Source organism: Bufo bufo, chromosome 2 (genome assembly GCF_905171765.1).
Source record: "Bufo bufo chromosome 2, aBufBuf1.1, whole genome shotgun sequence".
Classification (NCBI taxonomy): Eukaryota; Metazoa; Chordata; class Amphibia; order Anura; family Bufonidae; genus Bufo; species Bufo bufo.
The window spans coordinates 760,247,585-760,267,478 of record NC_053390.1 but is presented as its reverse complement, the minus strand read 5'-3'; the positions used below and the strand labels follow the sequence as shown (position 1 = coordinate 760,267,478).

At 42.7% G+C, this 19,894-nt stretch overlaps 1 protein-coding gene across 3 annotated transcripts in view; it reads right to left on the bottom strand.

The window, feature by feature from the left end:
* PPARGC1A (PPARG coactivator 1 alpha) overlaps positions 1–16,909 on the bottom strand; it is a 103,185-nt gene extending 86,276 nt beyond the window's left edge. Inside the window, exons 1-2 of one of the 3 annotated variants that reach the window (XM_040419027.1) lie at positions 16,668–16,909; positions 13,791–13,970 (exon numbers count right to left, since the gene is read on the bottom strand). In XM_040419027.1, the coding sequence (XP_040274961.1) occupies positions 13,791–13,970; positions 16,668–16,715 (228 nt within the window). In that variant the 5' untranslated portion in view covers positions 16,716–16,909. Of the gene's footprint in view, positions 1–13,790; positions 13,971–16,081; positions 16,327–16,667 lie in introns of those variants that run through there. The other 2 variants (XM_040419028.1, XM_040419029.1) reach the window with 2 other exon arrangements.
* Positions 16,910–19,894: the final 2,985 nt, after the last annotated feature.

The window sequence follows — 19,894 nt, the reverse complement described above, 5'->3', positions numbered from 1 at the left end:
TTAGTTAGGCTACTTCGCGTTTGGTGAGGATCCGTCATGGATCTGCACAGATGGATCCGTTCAGATAGTACAACCGTCTGCATCCGTTCAGAACGGATCCGTTTGTATTATCTTTAACATAGCCAAGACGGATCCGTCTTGAACACCATTGAAAGTCAATGGAGGACGGATCCGTTTTCTATTGTGCCAGATTCCGTTATAGAAAATGGATCCGTCCCCATTGACTTACATTGTGTGTCAGAACGGATCCGTTTGGCTCAGTTTGTCAGGCGGACGCAGCGTTTTGGTGTCCGCCTCAAAAGCGGAATGGAGACGGAACGGAGGCAAACTGATGCATTCTGAGCGGATCCTTTACCATTCAGAATGCATTAGGGCTGAACTGATCCGTTTTGGACCGCTTGTGAGAGCCCTGAACGCATCTCACAAACGGAAAGCCAAAACACCAGCGTGAAAGTAGCCTTACCTTGCTTTTATATGTATATTATATATAGGTTGTTTTTTTTACTTGCGCATTTTTGGTCTTAAAATTGCATACCTGCCCATAATATGGGATCTAATTGTGCAGCATTACGGAAAACAATGTTCTGTATCACGTATGTATCTCGTACCCTCACCCCTAACCCAAAAATGGTAAAACCAGTGTTTGTAGAGCGGAATATGTCTTAAAGTATGGCTTGCAATTTTTTGAATGAGGGCACACCATGGATAAAAACCTCCATACACTGGATATGAAATTATAGCCCTCGCTGAGTGATATGTATCCCAGTTATGTGCATGAGCCCTTACTTAGCTAATCCATAAGGTATTAACCACCCTGAAAGACCAGGCCACTTTTTACACTTCTGACCTACACTACTTTCACGGTTTATTGCTCGGTCATGCAACTTACCACCCAAATGAATTTTACCTCCTTTTCTTCTCACTAATAGAGCTTTCATTTGGTGGTATTTCTTTGCTGCTGACATTTTTACTTTTTTTGTTATTAATCGAAATTTAACGATTTTTTTGCAAAAAAATGACATTTTTCACTTTCAGTTGTAAAATTTTGCAAAAAAAAACGACATCCATATATAAATTTTGCTCTAAATTTATTGTTATACATGTCTTTGTTAAAAAAAAAATGTTTGGGTAAAAAAAAATGGTTTGGGTAAAAGTTATAGCGTTTACAAACTATGGTACAAAAATGTGAATTTCCGCTTTTTGAAGCAGCTCTGACTTTCTGAGCACCTGTCATGTTTCCTGAGGTTCTACAATGGCCAGACAGTACAAACACCCCACAAATGACCCCATTTCTGAAAGTAGACACCCTAAGGTATTCACTGATAGGCATAGTGAGTTCATAGAAGTTTTTATTTTTTGTCACAAGTTAGCGGAAAATGATGATTTTTTATTTATTTTTTTTCTTACAAAGTCTCATATTCCACTAACTTGTGACAAAAAATAAAAAGTTCTATGAACTCACTATGCCCATTAGTGAATACCTTGGGGTGTCTTCTTTCCAAAATGGGGTCATTTGTGGGGTAGTTATACTGCCCTGGCATTCTAGGGGCCCAAATGTGTGGTAAGGAGTTTGAAATCAAATTCTGTAAAAAATGGCCAGTGAAATCCGAAAGGTGCTCTTTGGAATGTGGGCCCCTTTGCCCACCTAGGCTGCAAAAAAGTGTCACACATGTGGTATCTCCGTATTCAGGAGAAGTTGGGGAATGTGTTTTGGGGTGTCATTTTACATATACCCATGCTGGGTGAGATAAATATCTTGGTCAAATGCCAACTTTGTATAAAAAAATGGGAAAAGTTGTCTTTTGCCAAGATATTTCTCTCACCCAGCATGGGTATATGTAAAATGACACCCCAAAACACATTCCCCAACTTCTCCTGAATACGGGGATACCAGATGTGTAACACTTTTTTGCAGCGTAGGTGGGCAAAGGGGCCCATATTCCAAAGAGCACCTTTCGGATTTCACTGGTCATTTTTTACAGAATTTGATTTCAAACTCCTTACCACACATTTGGGCCCCTAGAATGCCAGGGCAGTATAACTACCCCACAAGTGACCCCATTTTGGAAAGAAGACACCCCAAGGTATTCGCTGATGGGCATAGTGAGTTCATGGAAGTTTTTATTTTTTCTCACAAGTTAGTGGAATATGAGACTTTGTAAGGAAAAAAAATAAAATAAAAAAATCATCATTTTCCACTAACTTGTGACAAAAAAAATAAAGTTCTATGAACTCGCCATGCCCCTCACGGAATACCTTGGGGTGTCTTCTTTCCAAAATGGGGTCACTTGTGGGGTAGTTATACTGCCCTGGCATTCTAGGGGCCCAAATGTGTGGTAAGGAGTTTGAAATCAAATTCTGTAAAAAATGGCCAGTGAAATCCGAAAGGTGCTCTTTGGAATGTGGGCCCCTTTGCCCACCTAGGCTGCAAAAAAGTGTCACACATGTGGTATCTCCGTATTCAGAAGAAGTTGGGGAATGTGTTTTGGGGTGTCATTTTACATATACCCATGCTGGGTGAGAGAAATATCTTGGCAAATGACAACTTTTCCCATTTTTTTTATACAAAGTTGGCATTTGACCAAGATATTTTTCTCACCCAGCATGGGTATATGTAAAATTACACCCCAAAACACATTCCCCAACTTCTCCTGAATACGGAGATACCACATGTGTGACACTTTTTTGCAGCCTAGGTGGCAAAGGGGCCCACATTCCAAAGAGCACCTTTCGGATTTCACTAGCCATTTTTTACAGAATTTGATTTCAAACTCCTTACCACACATTTGGGCCCCTAGAATGCCAGGGCAGTATAACTACCCCACAAGTGACCCCATTTTGGAAAGAAGACACCCCAAGGTATTCGCTGATGGGCATAGTGAGTTCATGGAGTTTTTTATTTTTTGTCACAAGTTAGTGGAATATGAGACTTTGTAAGAATAAAAAAAAATAAAAAAATCATCATTTTCCACTAACTTGTGACAAAAAATAAAAAATTCTAGGAACTCGCCATGCCCTTCACGGAATACCTTGGGGTGTCTTCTTTCCAAAATGGGGTCACTTGTGGGGTAGTTATACTGCCCTGGCATTTTCCAGGGGCCCTAATGTGTGGTAAGTAGGTAAATGACCTGTGAAATCCGAAAGGTGCTCTTTGGAATGTGGGCCCCTTTGCCCACCTAGCCTGTAAAAAAGTGCCACACATGTGGTATCGCCGTACTCAGGAGAAGTTGGGGAATGTGTTTTGGGGTGTCATTTTACATATACCCATGCTGGGTGAGATAAATATCTTGGTCAAATGCCAACTTTGTATAAAAAAATGGGAAAAGTTGTCTTTTGCCAATATATTTCTCTCACCCAGCATGGGTATATGTAAAATTACACCCCAAAACACATTGCCAAACTTCTCCTGAATACGGCGATACCAGATGTGTGACACTTTTTTGCAGCCTAGATGCGCAAAGGGGCCCACATTCCTTTTATGAGGGCATTTTTAGACATTTGGATCCCAGACTTCTTCTCACGCTTTAGGGCCCCTAAAATGCCAGGGCAGTATAAATACCCCACATGTGACCCCATTTTGGAAAGAAGACACCCCAAGGTATTCAATGAGGGGCATGGCGAGTTCATAGAAATTTTTTTTTTTTGGCACAAGTTAGCGGAAATTGATTTTATTAATTTTTTTCTCACAAAGTCTCCCTTTCCGCTAACTTGGGACAAAAATTTCAATCTTCCATGGACTCAATATGCCCCTCACGGAATACCTTGGGGTGTCTTCTTTCCAAAATGGGGTCACATGTGGGGTATTTATACTGCCCTGGCATTCTAGGGGCCCTAAAGCGTGAGAAGAAGTCTGGAATATAAATGTCTAAAAAAATTTACGCATTTGGATTCCGTGAGGGGTATGGTGAGTTCATGTGAGATTTTTTTTTTTGACACAAGTTAGTGGAATATGAGACTTTGTAAGAAAAAAAAAAAAATTCCGCTAACTTGGGCCAAAAAAAAATGTCTGAATGGAGCCTTACAGAGGGGTGATCAATGACAGGGGGGTGATCAATGACAGGGGGGTGATCAATGACAGGGGGGTGATCAGGGAGTCTATATGGGGTGATCACCACAGTCATTGATCACGCCCCTGTAAGGCTCCATTCAGACGTCCGTATGCGTTTTGCGGATCCGATCAGTCTATCAGTGGATCCGTAAAAATCATGCGGACATCTGAATGGAGCTTTACAGGGGGGTGATCAATGACAGGGGGGTAATCAATGACAGGGGGGTGATCAGGGAGTCTATATGGGGTGATCACCACAGTCATTGATCACGCCCCTGTAAGGCTCCATTCAGACGTCCGTATGCGTTTTGCGGATCCGATCAGTCTATCAGTGGATCCGTAAAAATCATGCGGACATCTGAATGGAGCTTTACAGGGGGGTGATCAATGACAGGGGGGTAATCAATGACAGGGGGGTGATCAGGGAGTCTATATGGGGTGATCACCACAGTCATTGATCACTCACCTGTAAGGCTCCATTCAGACGTCCGTATGCGTTTTGCGGATCCGATCCATCTATCAGTGGATCCGTAAAAATCATGCGGACATCTGAATGGAGCTTTACAGGGGGGTGATCAATGACAGGGGGGTGATCAGGGAGTCTATATGGGGTGATCACCACAGTCATTGATCACGCCCCTGTAAGGCTCCATTCAGACGTCCGTATGCGTTTTGCGGATCCGATCAGTCTATCAGTGGATCCGTAAAAATCATGCGGACATCTGAATGGAGCTTTACAGGGGGGTGATCAATGACAGGGGGGTAATCAATGACAGGGGGGTGATCAGGGAGTCTATATGGGGTGATCAGGGGTGATCAAGGGGTTAATAAGTGACAGGGGGGGGTGTAGTGTAGTGGTGCTTGGTGCAACATATTACTGAGCTACCTGTGTCCTCTGGTGGTCGATCCAAACAAAGGGGACCACCAGAGGACCAGGTAGCAGGTATATTAGACGCTGTTATCAAAACAGCGTCTAATATACCTGTTAGGGGTTAAAAAAATCACATCTCCAGCCTGCCAGCGAACGATCGCCGCTGGCAGGCTGGAGATCCACTCGCTTACCTTCCGATCCTGTGAATGCGCGCGCCTGTGTGCGCCCGTTCACAGGAAATCTCGCGTCTGGGGTGGTTAAAGAGGACCTTTCACCACTCCTGACATGTCTGTTATAGTAACTACTTGCATTCACCATGTAATAACAATTCTGGAGCATCTATTCTTATGGCTCTATGTTGTGCCGTTCCTTTATTATTCCTGCTAGAAGTTATGAATGAGTTACTAGCAGTCTGCAATGAAGGTCCAGAGGGTGTTGCCAATTGAGGGTGTGTCCCAACACAGTTTGACACTGACAGCACTGATTGGACAATGTCAGATTATCCAGGGACACGCCCCCAACTAGTAACACCCCTCTGTACCTTTACTGCAAACTGCTAGCAATTCATTCGTAAAGTCTAGCAGGAATAATAGAGGAATGGTATAACATAGAGTCATAAAATGCTCCAGAATTGTAATTACATGGGGAATGCAAGTAGTTTCTCTAACAGAGCTCTGGAGAGGGGACGGGTCCTCTTTAAGTATTATTTTAGGAGGAAAGCAGTGAAGTGGGAGCTATCCCCCAAGTGCTGGTTTATATCACTAAAACGCCAGTTATGGGAAACTCTTCACCATACAGGGAGAATAGGTGATGCCAACCTATGATCGGGAAAAGTGAACGCATCCCTCTTTTATGGACAGCAGAATAGACTTTTTTTAACAAGCCCATCACCGGACAGACTGCGGATCTGATCCCGTAAAAGTAGGCATGATTTTCCCAGGGTGTGATCAAGCACCTACACACATGTTCCAGATAAGTATAAACCATTTATTACGTTATTAAGCAATCTGCGACTTCGCCCCGCTCACTCCAGGTCTGAAAAAGTGGGCATGGCGTGGGCAGGGAAGTGGACGTGCCGCTAGTCCCATCCACTTACCATTTTCTCCGCCTGTTTACGCCTGTGCCTCTACATAACTGCGGCCGATCCATCGCCAGCTTAGGGGTTTATTAAGACGGCGTCTAAATCACCGGTCTTAATAAATGTGCCCCTATGTACTATCCCAGACCTGTAATTTATGCAGTACCCACATGTAGAAAAAGAAAAGCAATAGAAAAGTAAGACATACTTAGGGCACTTTCACACTAGCGTTTTTCTTTTCCGGTATTGAGTTCCGCCACAGGGGCTCAATACCGGAAAAAAACTGATCAGTTTTATCCTAATGCATTCTGAATGGAGAGCAATCCGTTCAGGATGCATCAGTTCAGTCCCTCTTACGTTTTTTGGCCGGAGAAAATACCTCAGCATGCTGCAGTTTTCTCTCCGGCCAAGAATCCTTAACACTTGCAGGAAAGCCGGCATTAATTTACATTGAAGTGTATTAGTGCCGGATCCGGCATTAAGTGTTCTGGCAAATCTGTGCATGCACAGACCTTTAAAAAGGGCAAAAAAAATTAATACCGGATCCGTTTTTCCGGATGACACCGGAGAGACGGATCTGACAAATGCCTTCCGTTTGCGCCCGGATTGCGACGGAACTGCCTGCCGCCAGTGTGAAAGGTCCCTTCTATGTTAAGTATTGCTTACTATAAAGAACCCAGAAGGTCCCGGCAGTCATCACGAGCACTTTGTACTCCCAGCCCCGGGCAATAACTTTACAGTCAAAAGTTAAAATGGAAAAAAAATTATAAAATCGAAAAAAATTCTATAGAAGTTCACTTTGACTGAAAACCCATTAACACTGGTCACAAGACTGGCAAACCCAACAGTGGTACTTGCTTCAAAGTCATTTTACGCAAGATCTGGTCATTCATTAATGGCTCTTACAATGAATAACCTGCAATCGTGACGAAGCTGGCATATCTGCTGAGTGCTGGTAATCTAACTCTACGCAAACTGATAAAGTTACAAATTTCATATCCATGCCATAGAACGGCCCGCGGGTGACGCTGGTGGAAAGTCATTCATCTTTGTAAATCTATCCTGTGCCAAGAATGACAAACTCTTCGTTTTTTTTTAGTTTTTTTTTCCAGCTGATTCATTCTCTGCCCTCTTTCGGAGACGAGGCAGCTGCAATCATATCTGTTTATTTCAATCATCGGTAAAACAATTTGCCTTTTTCTCGCTAATATACACTATGCATTTCATGAGCTCGGCATTACTGTTCTGTTATGTAAATGCGCTTTGCCGGAGTCCCGGCTTCTGTAAAATGCTCACAGACTGAGCTATAGATATAAAGCAGGGGATTTAGATTGCATTCCTAAGTGAGAATACTTGTGAGCAATGTTGACTCAGCACCCTGCCGAGAGACTGATTACCGGGTGACACCTACTGGTTGACAAAATAACAATGCTATAGGCATTTTTTTATAGTTTTTTGGGGAAGGCCAAATCCTTTATTGGCCGCAGGATACTTTTAACCCTGTCTTCACGGCAAGTAAAGTCAACCCCAAAGAAATTAAAAATGCAAATACCTTTTCAGAACATATCGTTAAAAGCCTATTGCATCCTTTGAGAGACACAGGAATCTGTTACTAAGAAAAGATTCCCATTGTGATTTATTCTAATCTATACAAAGTCCACCCAAAGGTAAAATCAATGTAAGTAGTGTTGAGCGAACTTCTGTTTTAAGTTCGGCGTCTAAAGTTCGGCTTCCGGTTAGCGGAGAATCCCGATATGGATTCCGAATTCAGTTGTGGTCCGTGGTAGCGGAATCAATAATCGGCCTTTATTGATTCCGCTACCACGGACCACAACGGAATTCGGAATCCATATCGGGATCCTCCGCTAACCGGAAGCCGAACTTTAGACGCCGAACTTAAAACAGAAGTTCGCTCAACACTAAATGTAAGCTCCTGGCCCCAATGATACATTTTTAACCTAGCATATTCAATATATACACCGGTGCTGCACCACATGGGCCCCGGTGTAACTTCTACCGCTGCATCTCCTATAGCTCCTCATTGAAGTCCATGGCGGCTTGATTTGGCCAGTTATTACCCCTTGCTGCATGTTTGGTCTGGTAAAACACGAATATTAATAACTACGGAAAAGGCAGGTAAAACATTAGGACAGATCAAAACTTAAATACTGTCTAATGCAATGTCTTCCAGGGGAATGACTCTAAGGCAGGCATGCTCAACCTGCGGCCCTCCAGCTGTTGCAAAACTACAACTCCCATTATTCCCTGACAGCCAACAGCTATCATCCTACAAAAGGGCATCGTGGGGGTTGTAGTTTTACTACAGCTGGAGGGCCGCAGGTTGAGCATCCCTGTAATCTAAGCAGTCTTTTTTTGCCCATGCATATATGGTGGTGATCAATTGATCCCCAGGCTGTTAAAAACACAATAGTCCAATTGAATCACTTACAAAAGAAATGACTCTCTGGTATCTACATTATACACCATGGAAAGTAGTCAGGTTCGCCAATCGAAGCGTACTGCGTATATGGGCTCACGTTCCGGCATGCAAAAAGCCAGGGATTTTATTTTGCTTGCCACTTATATATATCAGGATTAGTCCAAAATTATAGGGATTATTACTAAACTTTTCGGAGACCTGTAGTGCTCCAGCTGATCTAGAGGACTACAGCAGCAGGGTAGGTGGGCTGCTTTTTTTAATCAATGTCCATATTGATGGGATTGATTGATCTCTATGCAGTTAAAAACTAAAAAAATCAGTAACCCACAGTCCACTGCTGCCACGATTCTATAATTACTGTGTATATATATATATATATATTTATTTATTTTATGCACTTGTATAGCGCTACTATATTTTGCAGCGCTTTACAGACATTAGCAACCAACTGTCCCCAATGGGGCTCACAATCTAAGGTCCCTATCAGTATGTCTTTGGAGTGCAATATATATATATATATATATATATATATATATATAGAAGAAAAATGGCGGCACAGGCTATAAACTGATAAAGTTGGGTGCACGTTCCTAGGGAATCGACTTCTTACCCAACAAGTAAATCCAGAAAATAGACGGCACTCCAGTCACTGGAGTGCCGTCCATTTTCTGGATTTATATATATATATATATATATATATATAGTAGAAGAATGAGTTAGTACTCCAAAGTTAGGTGAAAGGGTGGTGGACCTACTTTATTCACCCCTAAACGCAACGTTTGAGCCCAACACAATGAGGTCTTTCTCAAGAGCTGCCTCATTCTTCTACTTTATATTCAGTGGTCCATAACCATCAGCCTTGGAGGGGTTGCACCCACTACATATTGAACTTGACAAGTGTTGCTGTTTTCTTGTCTTGTAGTAGATATATATATATAAATACCCAGTGAAGGTGCCAAGCTTACCATGGGAAAGCAGTGGGACAGTTTCTGGTGGCACGTCATTGCTTCAGTCACACTGAGCTAATTGTAGCAATCTGGCTTTACACTTCACCGTTACACAAAAGCCCAAGTCAAGGGTGCTGTGATGCAAAGTTTTGCAAAACGGGTGCCAGTTCTCCCTTATTTTCCTAAAGCAGGTCTCCAACAAAGCTAGCCTTTGTGCATTGCTACATTGGGTGTCCTTCACAGAAGCAGGCCCACAGGTTACTGCCGAGACAATATACCTGTTGTCATCGTACCTGTAAGGTCGAGTCTTGTGACTTGATTACTTTTTCTTGTCATGCAGTCAGCCAAGACAGCCTCCCTCACACCCACTGAATGGTATTTCATTCCCTAGACTCTGGAAACAACCGGCCTCCTGCTAGCTACAGCTGGAGTCACATAAACCGAGCAGGAAGACGCAGGACGCTCTCCGACATGCGTTCCTCCGAGCATGTGACTGAACATAATGACAGGGGAAACCTGAGTGGGCAGCGTGCGCACAGGAAAATAATTGGCAGAGTGATACATGCCCACTTTTACTGTGTAATAGAATTAATCGGTATATTTGGGTTTGCAGGGTTTGGCCTACGGAGAGATTAAAAGTAATTTTCACATGTCTATTTCTATTCACATGTAATGCCATGCCAGGTTTAGGAAACAGTGTAATCTAAAACCTTCCAGTCTCAGTCACAAGACCTTCTAAGAAATGGGGCGAAAGACAAGTCGCGTTACTTAGAAGTCTAATCTTTGAACTCTTAGTAAAAAATGTAACAATGCATTATTTCACCGCCTTCCAGTCTACACCGTTAAGCATAAAGTAATGGTTTAGTTGAGTGAATACAGATATAGTAATATGCCTCAGCATAATTAGTCACCGTGAGATAGCTACTATGGTTGAAAAATGAGAGAGACAGTAGCCAACCCAAACCCTCAAAAGGAGATCGGGTGGGCTACTGTCTCTCATTGAGGAGGACATGTATGGAGTCCTATTTTTTAGGCAATGCTTCCTGGGAAAAATATGCAAATTAGCTCATACCAGAAAAAACTAGACATACTCATGTGTAGACAGCAGTGTTTCAGGGTTCTTGTCCATCATCAGTACAGAGATGGATACTAGTGTATGAGATGCCTTAGGTCCAGAAACAATGCTTTCTACACACAGGTGTCTCTAGCTTGGCTGATATGTGCTCTTCCATATCCCTAAGGGTCCATTCACACATTGAGAATGAATGGGCGTGCACCCGTTCCGGATATTGCGGAATGGATGCGGACCCATTCCACGGACGTGTGAATGGACCCTAAAAAGGAGAAAATTCTTACCTGACCCTCAGAGTTGTTTGGACTGGATTAACATTCAATAGGTGTCAAACCAAGGATTTACTTATTAGGCCTCTTGCACATGGCCGTTGTGCGGCCTTTCCATGCATTGGAGACCGCAATTTGCGGTCCCCAATGCACGGGCCCCATCCGTGCGGCAGCCACGACAGATCCAGACCCATTCAACTTGAATGGGTCTGTGATCCGTCCTCACCATAAAAAAATAGAACAAGTTCTATTTTCTTGCGGTGCGGAGGCACGGACAGAAACACCACGGAAGCACTACAGCGTGCTTCCGTGGGGTTCCATGCCTCCATTCCACACCGTAGCTCCGGATTATGGACCCATTCCGCATCTGTGGTGCACACGACCGGTGCCCGTATATCGCGGACCCGTGTGCATGAGGCCTTAGGGTATGACCACTTGGTCAGGTTTCTGCATGCAGTTTTAGAAGCAAATATCAGGAGAGGATCATAAAAGGAGAGAAAGTAAAAAATTCACTCCTGATTTTGGCTTCCAAAACTGCATGCAGAAACCTGACTGTGTGGTCATAACCTTAAACATTGGGCCAATTATTGACAATATACCCAATCTTCTCGTCTTTCCATGGGAGGACTGGCCATAGACCTTACAGGAAATTTCTCAGTGCTCGAGCTCTCCTCAGCCCCCCCCCCCCCCCCCCAGTTGAGTAAATAAGGATCTGTTGGACTGGAGCACCAGGTACTTATGAACCTGGCTGATGGCAGAGCTTCCCTCCTGATTTCAAGTACATTTCAGTTCTCAGGACAGTAATAAAGTTGAATATTGCAACAGGGGCACCACCAGTGTGTGCTGTACTGTGGTATTTGGTTCCTCTGGGGCAGTATTTTGTGCTGCACTGTGGTATTTGGTTCCTCTGGGGCAGTATTTTGTGCTGCACTGTGGTATTTGGTTCTACTGGGGCAGTATCCTGTGCGGCACTATGCTCTTGCGGCCCACCCACACACATACTTCTGTTGTTCCTGCCTACTTGTGTTGGCCTGCCATGTGCCAATTTGGACCTGTCTACAACATGTGGCCACTTTTACGTTTTTTTCCAAGGCTACTCTAAGTCTCCAGTCCGCCTTGCCTCTTTCTAGATTAGGGGTAAAAAGTCTGATGGGATCTGGGAAGTTATAAAAATGACAGAAATGTACAGAAGTCATAAGGCTAATTCTTCAAGGGAAAAAGTATGCAAAAAAGCTCTCCAACAGGAGAAAACCATCTCTCTAGTGCCACCTATTGGTGGCTTTGGTGTCAGTTAAATATCCACCTATAGAGAGAGAGTGTGAAATACATTTCACTCAGCAAATCAAGATTTACCAAACTGGACTCTTAAAAATGGAAATTAGGAATTGGTTCAGGACAATTATTTTTTTCTTTCTGTTCAGTGTGTATTCTTCATACAATATTTGAGACCAGGATCGACACTGGATGCTCAGTGATGACTTTACATACTCGTATTAACCTAGGTCCATATATAAAGAAGGAAATATGATAATATTGGTCCGCCTATCTCGCACTGTCTCAACAAGCTGATATGACATTTCAATAAAACATTCCACTCCACCAAACTTGATGCGTTTTCTCCCGCCGAAGCCACTTTGTTAGGCAGTACATAAGATCCAATTTGGGATGGATCTAAAATAATCCACCAGCAATAAAGCAGTTAAATAAGGACTTGTTGCCCATTTCAATTGAGGCTTTTGCATCAACTAACTGCTGTAACCTAATAAGACACGTGGCCGGACCACTCTCCTCGTCCTCTACTTGGGTTTTTTCATGCCAGTGTAAAGTTACACTGACAAAGGAAGCACTGGAGAAGTTCAAGGACAACAATTGATGCAGCTGTCCTTTAAGGCATTCCACTTTAGACATGAAAGTAGTCCTTATTTGTCACTGTCTCTGAAGAGGATCCTCTTCCCTCATCTTATGAACTGGAGGCATAAATCAATGAAGGCAATCTCTGGCAGTCGTCTATATAACAGGAGTGGGGGTTTAGTATAAGGTGACTTGCCTCAACCAAACTCTAACAATATGGAATAATTCTGTAAGGGCAGCCATTTTGTTGGAGAAATGATTGTCCTCCTGGTGTCTGTAACATATATGAGCAATCAAATATTTCAGTGAACCTTAACTGATGACATCACCAAGTCATTACGTTCTTGGGCTTTGATAGGATGAGTCTTGGTGCAGCCTACAAAATGGCTGCCTCCTATAAACTGAACGTGTAGACGGCTCTTACAGAAAAATAGAAGATATGGTCTATTTTTGGGACAGAATATACTACAGACTTTAGGAACAGGAATAATAATTATTATTATTTTTTTAATAAGAATTTTCATAGGCATGGAGAGGAAAGAAACCAAGATGTTGGACACCAGTAGCAAGTTGAGTGAATTGACTACTTGTCTATCAGCTTAATTCCAGTAGCAGAATTTCTAACTGATGTAAATGATATTGTGCTAGTAAATGTGTTACCTGCTAATCCATAATAATGAGGGCTAGGCATAAATAAGTTGTATTTGATATGTCTATATAGCGGTGTTCCTCATATTAATGATGCATCATGCAGCACTCCAGTTACCCATGTGGCAGTGGGCCAATATAACCTGTATAAGTGCGTACAAGTGCCACTTGAATCCTGTTACAGGACATGAAACTATTACTTCCCCAATTTCCCTAGCGTTTTCATTTAAAACTTTTGGCCACGGTTTCTGCTCAAGCCGAAATATTCAGCGTATTTGTAGAATCCTACGTTTAATTTCCTTAGTCTTATGAGGCCTACTCAGAAAAAAGCCAGCAGCCAGAGGGAACATAGCTTTATTTATAACCTGAAAGTGTGTGGTCAACACTGCACCTTCCTTTGGTATTTTTCCCCAATCGCTTTGGATGCATCAGGATTACTTTCCAACTATTGGAAAAATCTTGCACGTGTTTGTCCCATTGCATTGCATTCTGAATGTATATACATTTCACAACAGTCATCCAAAAACAAGGGAAAACATCGAATGATCCACCGGCAGGTACCATACCTCAAATATGTTTGATGATTCGTTGCTGTATTGATTGGAAATGTTTTCTGATTGGTCACTGTACCACTTTAATCCACCCAAAAAGCTGTCTGCATCCAAATCATTGACATCAAGTTCAGAAAGATCCAGCTCAGGAAGATCAGGGCAAAGGGGCTGGTCTTCGCCAACCAAAGCAGCACACTGTAAGAAACATATGCAAAATTATCACATGAAACTCACTGTTGCCACCATCTGTGTTACCAGATGACATACGATCGGCATTGGTATCATGAGATCTGCTATTTTTTGCTGGGCGTCCATCAAGGTTACACTATGCTTAAAAAGTTTGGAAGCCTTCCAGATTGAGCAATCTTTCAACCCTATATGTGGTCATCAAAATGTCTCTCCAGGTAATGGCTCATTGCCAAATTCCATAAAGCCTCATGCAGGAGGGTCAGCAGGGGCACCGGTGTGCTTTATTTTAATTCTTGGCCAATGAACATTTTCATAGAAAGACATTTTCTCGAAGGTACATAGTCATCGTGTAACTTGATGACCCTTTTTAAACTTATTTTAAAATATCCAGGACATTTACAAAGCTCAATATATCTGCAAAAAAAAAAAAAACATGATATTGGTAGAAACTTTTTAGCTGCAAACTTTGTTAGGTAGGTTACAGAATCAGATCACTGATATAACCAATGAAATAAAATGTAGTCATGTTCATGAGGACATCTAGGCAAGCTTTGGATAGCATGTTGTCCAAGGAAAATCAAGTAATGTGTGGCCCGTTACAAAGTCATATCTGACCTTTCAGTGGGTTCCAGGCTTCACACGAATAACTGTCCTCTCCTGTCACAGTCACATTCCTGCCACGTTCTCACACATCCCTAACAGGTGCTTATCAATTCTTTACGCCATCCACTTCCTATCTCCAAAAGGCGCACATGTCAAAGCTATATCGTAAAGATTGTTCGTAAGGTTAGAGGAAAAATGGCCTAAAAAGGACCAGTAGTCACTGCAATGACTGTGGAATTCTGCATATAGCTGCAGAGCAGATGGTTAAGTGACAGGTGTCATCTGTCCTCTTAAAACAACAATCTAAGGGGGTCAACTCAACATCAGACTTGACTGTAATATTTAGGAACTGTAGTCAGCTACACGAAGAGCGGCAAGGAATGGTAAACTTGTTGCAATGTGTCCTGTAAGAACAGCTCTATCAATCTTCACAATCTCCTCGCACATCGTCCTCATTAAAATGTGAAACATCTGGGACTTGAGCTACGTGGGCCTTTATTATTATGAGCATCGCTCTGTCCTGGTCTGGGCACAGCAGACAGATTGTATTTTCCAGCAAGTGTTTTTTTTTTTTTTTTTTTCAGTTTACCAAATTAGCGTTAGGTAAAAAAAACAAAAAAATAAATAAAAAAAAGCCCACAGTGTGCAACGGGAATGCATGAACCCAGCAGTGAATTATGACTCAGGCAGGACCAATCCATTTATGCATACAATCATAGGATATTCCAGTCCAAACCATGGCGATCATAAGATCAATAACTGTTGATATGTTACTCGCAATCACTGGTTTACCAAAATAAATCATCGGTATTGCCATGCTAGCTGCTCCTCAATCAGCTCCTAGGCAGCATCAGGAATAATGCATGATGGAAAAAGGAGGATACAGCAGCTGAGACCCATGCTATCTGCGCAGCGACAAGCCACAGGACTCGCAGGCTACTCAAAAACAATTAGGACTTTGCAGTCAGGAATTGGTTCACTTACAGTTCTGCTGGTCTATTAGGAAAATGAGATTTGCCTGCATTCATATTAATAGTGCCATACAAGCATCCAAAATGCAAAAAAAAAAAAAATTATAATATCTAGAATAGTACCAGTCCAGATGCACATAATCCATAGCGTCTATAAATAGGTAAATTTTTACCAATCTTATGGATTCATTTTGTTACAAAGTTTCCTATACATCCTACATGACAATGTTCCAAATTGTAGAATGCAAAACATGCAGAACTGTATCTCCCACATCACGCTCTAGTCCAGAACTGCTTGCTTTTTAATCCACCCCCCCCCCCCCCTTAAATGAATTGTAGCCAGCATAAGCTGTACAATTGATGTATGGCTACCTATTTTTACACATGCAGCAACATCTTCTTGCACAGCACCATCCCATACACTTGCTATATCCTCTAGTATTCATGGTATGATCACAAACGGTAATAAGCAGCCCTGCAAAATAGTGATATTCTGGCCAACCCAGAGAGAGATAGAATAATACTAAAAATACCAGTAATCACCATCAACAGCAATCCTTCTTAGTATAGAAGAAGAAGAAGAAGAAGAAGAAAGTGGCTCATCCACCACAATGATGGAATCATACCCAAGCATAGGATAATCCATACATCTCCCAATGGAAAGGGGCACCATGCAAGCAGTCAGGCAGCAATAAGTGAGATTATTTTAAGTTAATTGCTATATAAATAGCCATGGCAGGCTTCCAAGCAGGCCACTGGAAAGACTTCAGACACTGATTCCTATCAATATCTTACAGCATACATATTGCATGTGACTGGAGAGAGAGAGAAGAGAGCCAAAGACACATGCAAATAGTTTCCAACTGCAAGAGGCACTGATGACAGCAGCTAATCTCTGGCTCTAGCATCATACAAGTAAAAAGCCTTAAAATAGCCTCCAGATAATGTTAAGACTTGTTCCTCCACACAGTGCAAGGTCTGGGGGGGGGGGGGGGGGGGAGTACAAGACAATCCCAGGAGCGATAAAGATGGTCAAGAATTGCAAAAATAAATAAACAAATAAACAAATAGTGCATGCAAAATAAATAAATAAATAAAGCAATCAAGAGAGATGTGTGTGCATGCTCACCTCTATGTCACTCCATACAGAGTCCTGGTTGCACATGTCCCACGCCATTCAGTCCCTGAATGACGGCAGTGAAGCTTTGGAAGTACAATCCACAGGCAGACACAAGAGCTCACACTCATGCAGGCAACTCGCCCCTTACTGAGGCTCAGCTGAAGGCACCTGTCTTACTACTGTCCCCAGTCACATGACCAAGCTATTAAAGTAGGCTGGTCTGCCACTCTGCCTGCCCTGCTGCTGCTGCTGCTGCTGCTGCTGCTGCTGCTGCTGCTGCTCCTCCGAGCTGTGTGATGTCACAGCAAGGCAGACCCACAGCTCCTGTCAAATGAAGCTTCCCATCCACGGTTAACCCCTTCCACTCCGCTGCCTGGCACACACAGGCTGGCAGCGCCTTGCTAGGCTGCAGAGTTGGGCATAGCTGAGCATTTAACCCTCTCAGGACTGGCCTGGTGCTGTGTTAAAAAAAAAAAGAACCAACTGTGTGTGCCCCAGCAGCTGGGATGCAGAAGGGGGTTGCTCTTGGCTTTAGGACTGGAGCTGCTGCAGAATCTTAGGAAAAGGGGGTGGGGGTGGGGGGATGAGTGACAGGAGAGAAAGCAGAAAGGGGTTTACCAATAGGGTTAGGGTCAGGCAATGCTTCTTTTTTTATTTTTGCGCCAAATCTGCATCAAAACCGCCTCCCATTGTTTTGAAACGCGCGCTGAGGATTTTTTTTTTTTTATTCTTCCCCCAAATTGCGTTTTTTCTAGACACGTTCATTCTTGGTGCGGTTACCGCGCGGACACCTCGGAAAGAGCTTGCTCGTGGTTTAGCTCCTTTTAATGGAGGTAAAACGCACCATTCAAAATGAAAACCCACAGGAAAAAAAAAAAAAAATAGGGGATTCCGCCGTAGAATACGCAGAGGATTTTGACACGACGATACCCTTTGTGTGAATCTACCTTTAAACTGTCCAGATTTTTTTCAGCAAAGTCCAACAAATGGGCAAGAGCTGTGCAGATAAGGAGCGCGTGAAGTGCGTGGCAGGTGCCTCAGAGGCACATGAGGGGGCAGAGTGTCTGAGGACCGGCATATGCCTCATTCGTCCCTGGTGTTGGTGAAATGTCCGCCCGCCTTTGGGCTCATGCACACGACCGTATGTATTTTGCGTCCGCAAAACACGGATCCGCGAAAAATATGGATGACCTCTGTGTTTTGCAGAAAGGAACAGCTGGCCCCTAATAGTACTGTTCTAATGCGGACAATAATAGGAGATGTTCTATATTTTTGCGGAACAGATATATGGAAACAGAATGCACATGGAGTAACTTCCATTTTTCTTTGCGGACCCATTGAAATGAATGGTTCCGCATACGGTCCGCAAAAAAAAAAAAAAAAAAGAACTGACACAAAAAGAAAATCTGTTCATATGCATGAGCCCTTATGAAGAGGCAAAGCAATTTCTGCCCTAGCTCTGAATATATAGATATATCTGTATCTATCTTTATATCCATCTATCCATCTATCTATCTATCTATCTATCTATCTATCTATCTATCTATCTATCTCATATGTATCTATCTATCTATTTATCTATCTATCTATCTCATATGTATCTATCTATCTAATATCTATCTATGTCTGTATCTATCTATCTATCCATTTATATATCTATCTATCTCTAATCATCTATCTACCTACCTACCTATCTTTCTATATCTAGCTATCTAACTATATCGGTATCTATCTATCTATCTATCTATCTATCTATCTATCTATCTACACGCCCTGGCCAAGGCAGAGTTGGCACCCCCTGGCACACTGCGCCTAGGGACATTCCTAGCTTTAGGGGGAAAAAATCTGTACTTTTTACAGTCATGATTTTGTGGATAACACGTTTTTTGGTATTCAAATATATACTTCAGAGGATGCATTCCCTTTAATGAGGCAAACGTAGTCCGGAGGATTAAAGGGAACCTTTCTCGTTGAATATGGTGTCTAATCTGAAGGCAACATGCCATAGAGCAGGGGGAGCTGAGCAGATTGAGATTTTTTCATTTTAATTGCTGCTTATTGTGGGCTAAGGAGTCCTGTGGGCGGTCCTGCCCTCCCAGCTATCTCTGGTGTCACAGGGAAGGCTGTCCTTCACCATTAGCCCTCTGGACTGTGAGGATCACATTTATGTTGCTCCTTCATTCAGACTTTGCAGTTCTGCTCCTTGCACCCCCCAATCTTATCAATATCTGTGATGACCAGAAAGGAAGATGTGAGGTTTTACCAAGGCTCCATACTGTGGAATGAAGAGCTTCCTCCTGTCCCCTATGTCTGGTGATTCCTCCGGCTTCCCTCTCTGCCCTTTCTCCAGTGGTCTGACGTGGATGCCAGAGGCTCTGTCACTACTGTCACTAGCCATTGGCCTCTCTGTGCACTGACTGAATGGCCCCAAATGAGAGAAATTACAGCAGCTCCCGCTGACTCTCCCCACAGTGTGATTACCCAGGCGACTGACTCCAAAAGCACACAACTGATTAAAATCAGATTTGAATGCCACTCCCCACCCCCTCCGCTCTCCATCACATAGTTCTGTCATATAATGACTAAAAGCCTGAAAATCTTATTTTAATTTACTTTCTTCTTCTTTTTTTTTCCAAAACAACACAAAGGCTGTAGACTCAGTATCAGAGAAAGTGGAGCAGCAACATGAGAGCGCTGTTTACTGTCAACATCCCAGCGCTACCAGACCGGCGTGTTCAGCCTGATTTACACAATACTGCCTAAACTAACATGTACACATCGCTCCGGGGCTGCCCGAGCATAGCCTCCTGATAGAGCGCTGACATATGCCACAGCGCTGTACATGAGCGGCACACTGTCCCCAGTGGAGATCCCTGATATACTGAGATCTGGAGCTACCTACCTATCTATATTCTATCTATCTATCTATCTATCTATCTATCTATCTATCTATCTATCTATCTATCTACTATCTATCTATCTCATATCTATCTATCTATCTATCTATCTATCTATCTATCTATCTATCTATTATCTATCTATCCTCTATCCTCTATCTATCTATCTATCTATCTCATATCTATCTCTCTATCTATTATTATTATTATTATTTATTAGTAAAGCACCATTCATTCCATAGCGCTGTACATATGATAAGGGCTGCACATACATAATACAGACAAGTGCACTAAGCAGGAACAAGACTGGTTACAGAAGGAGAGAGGGCCCTGCCCGCG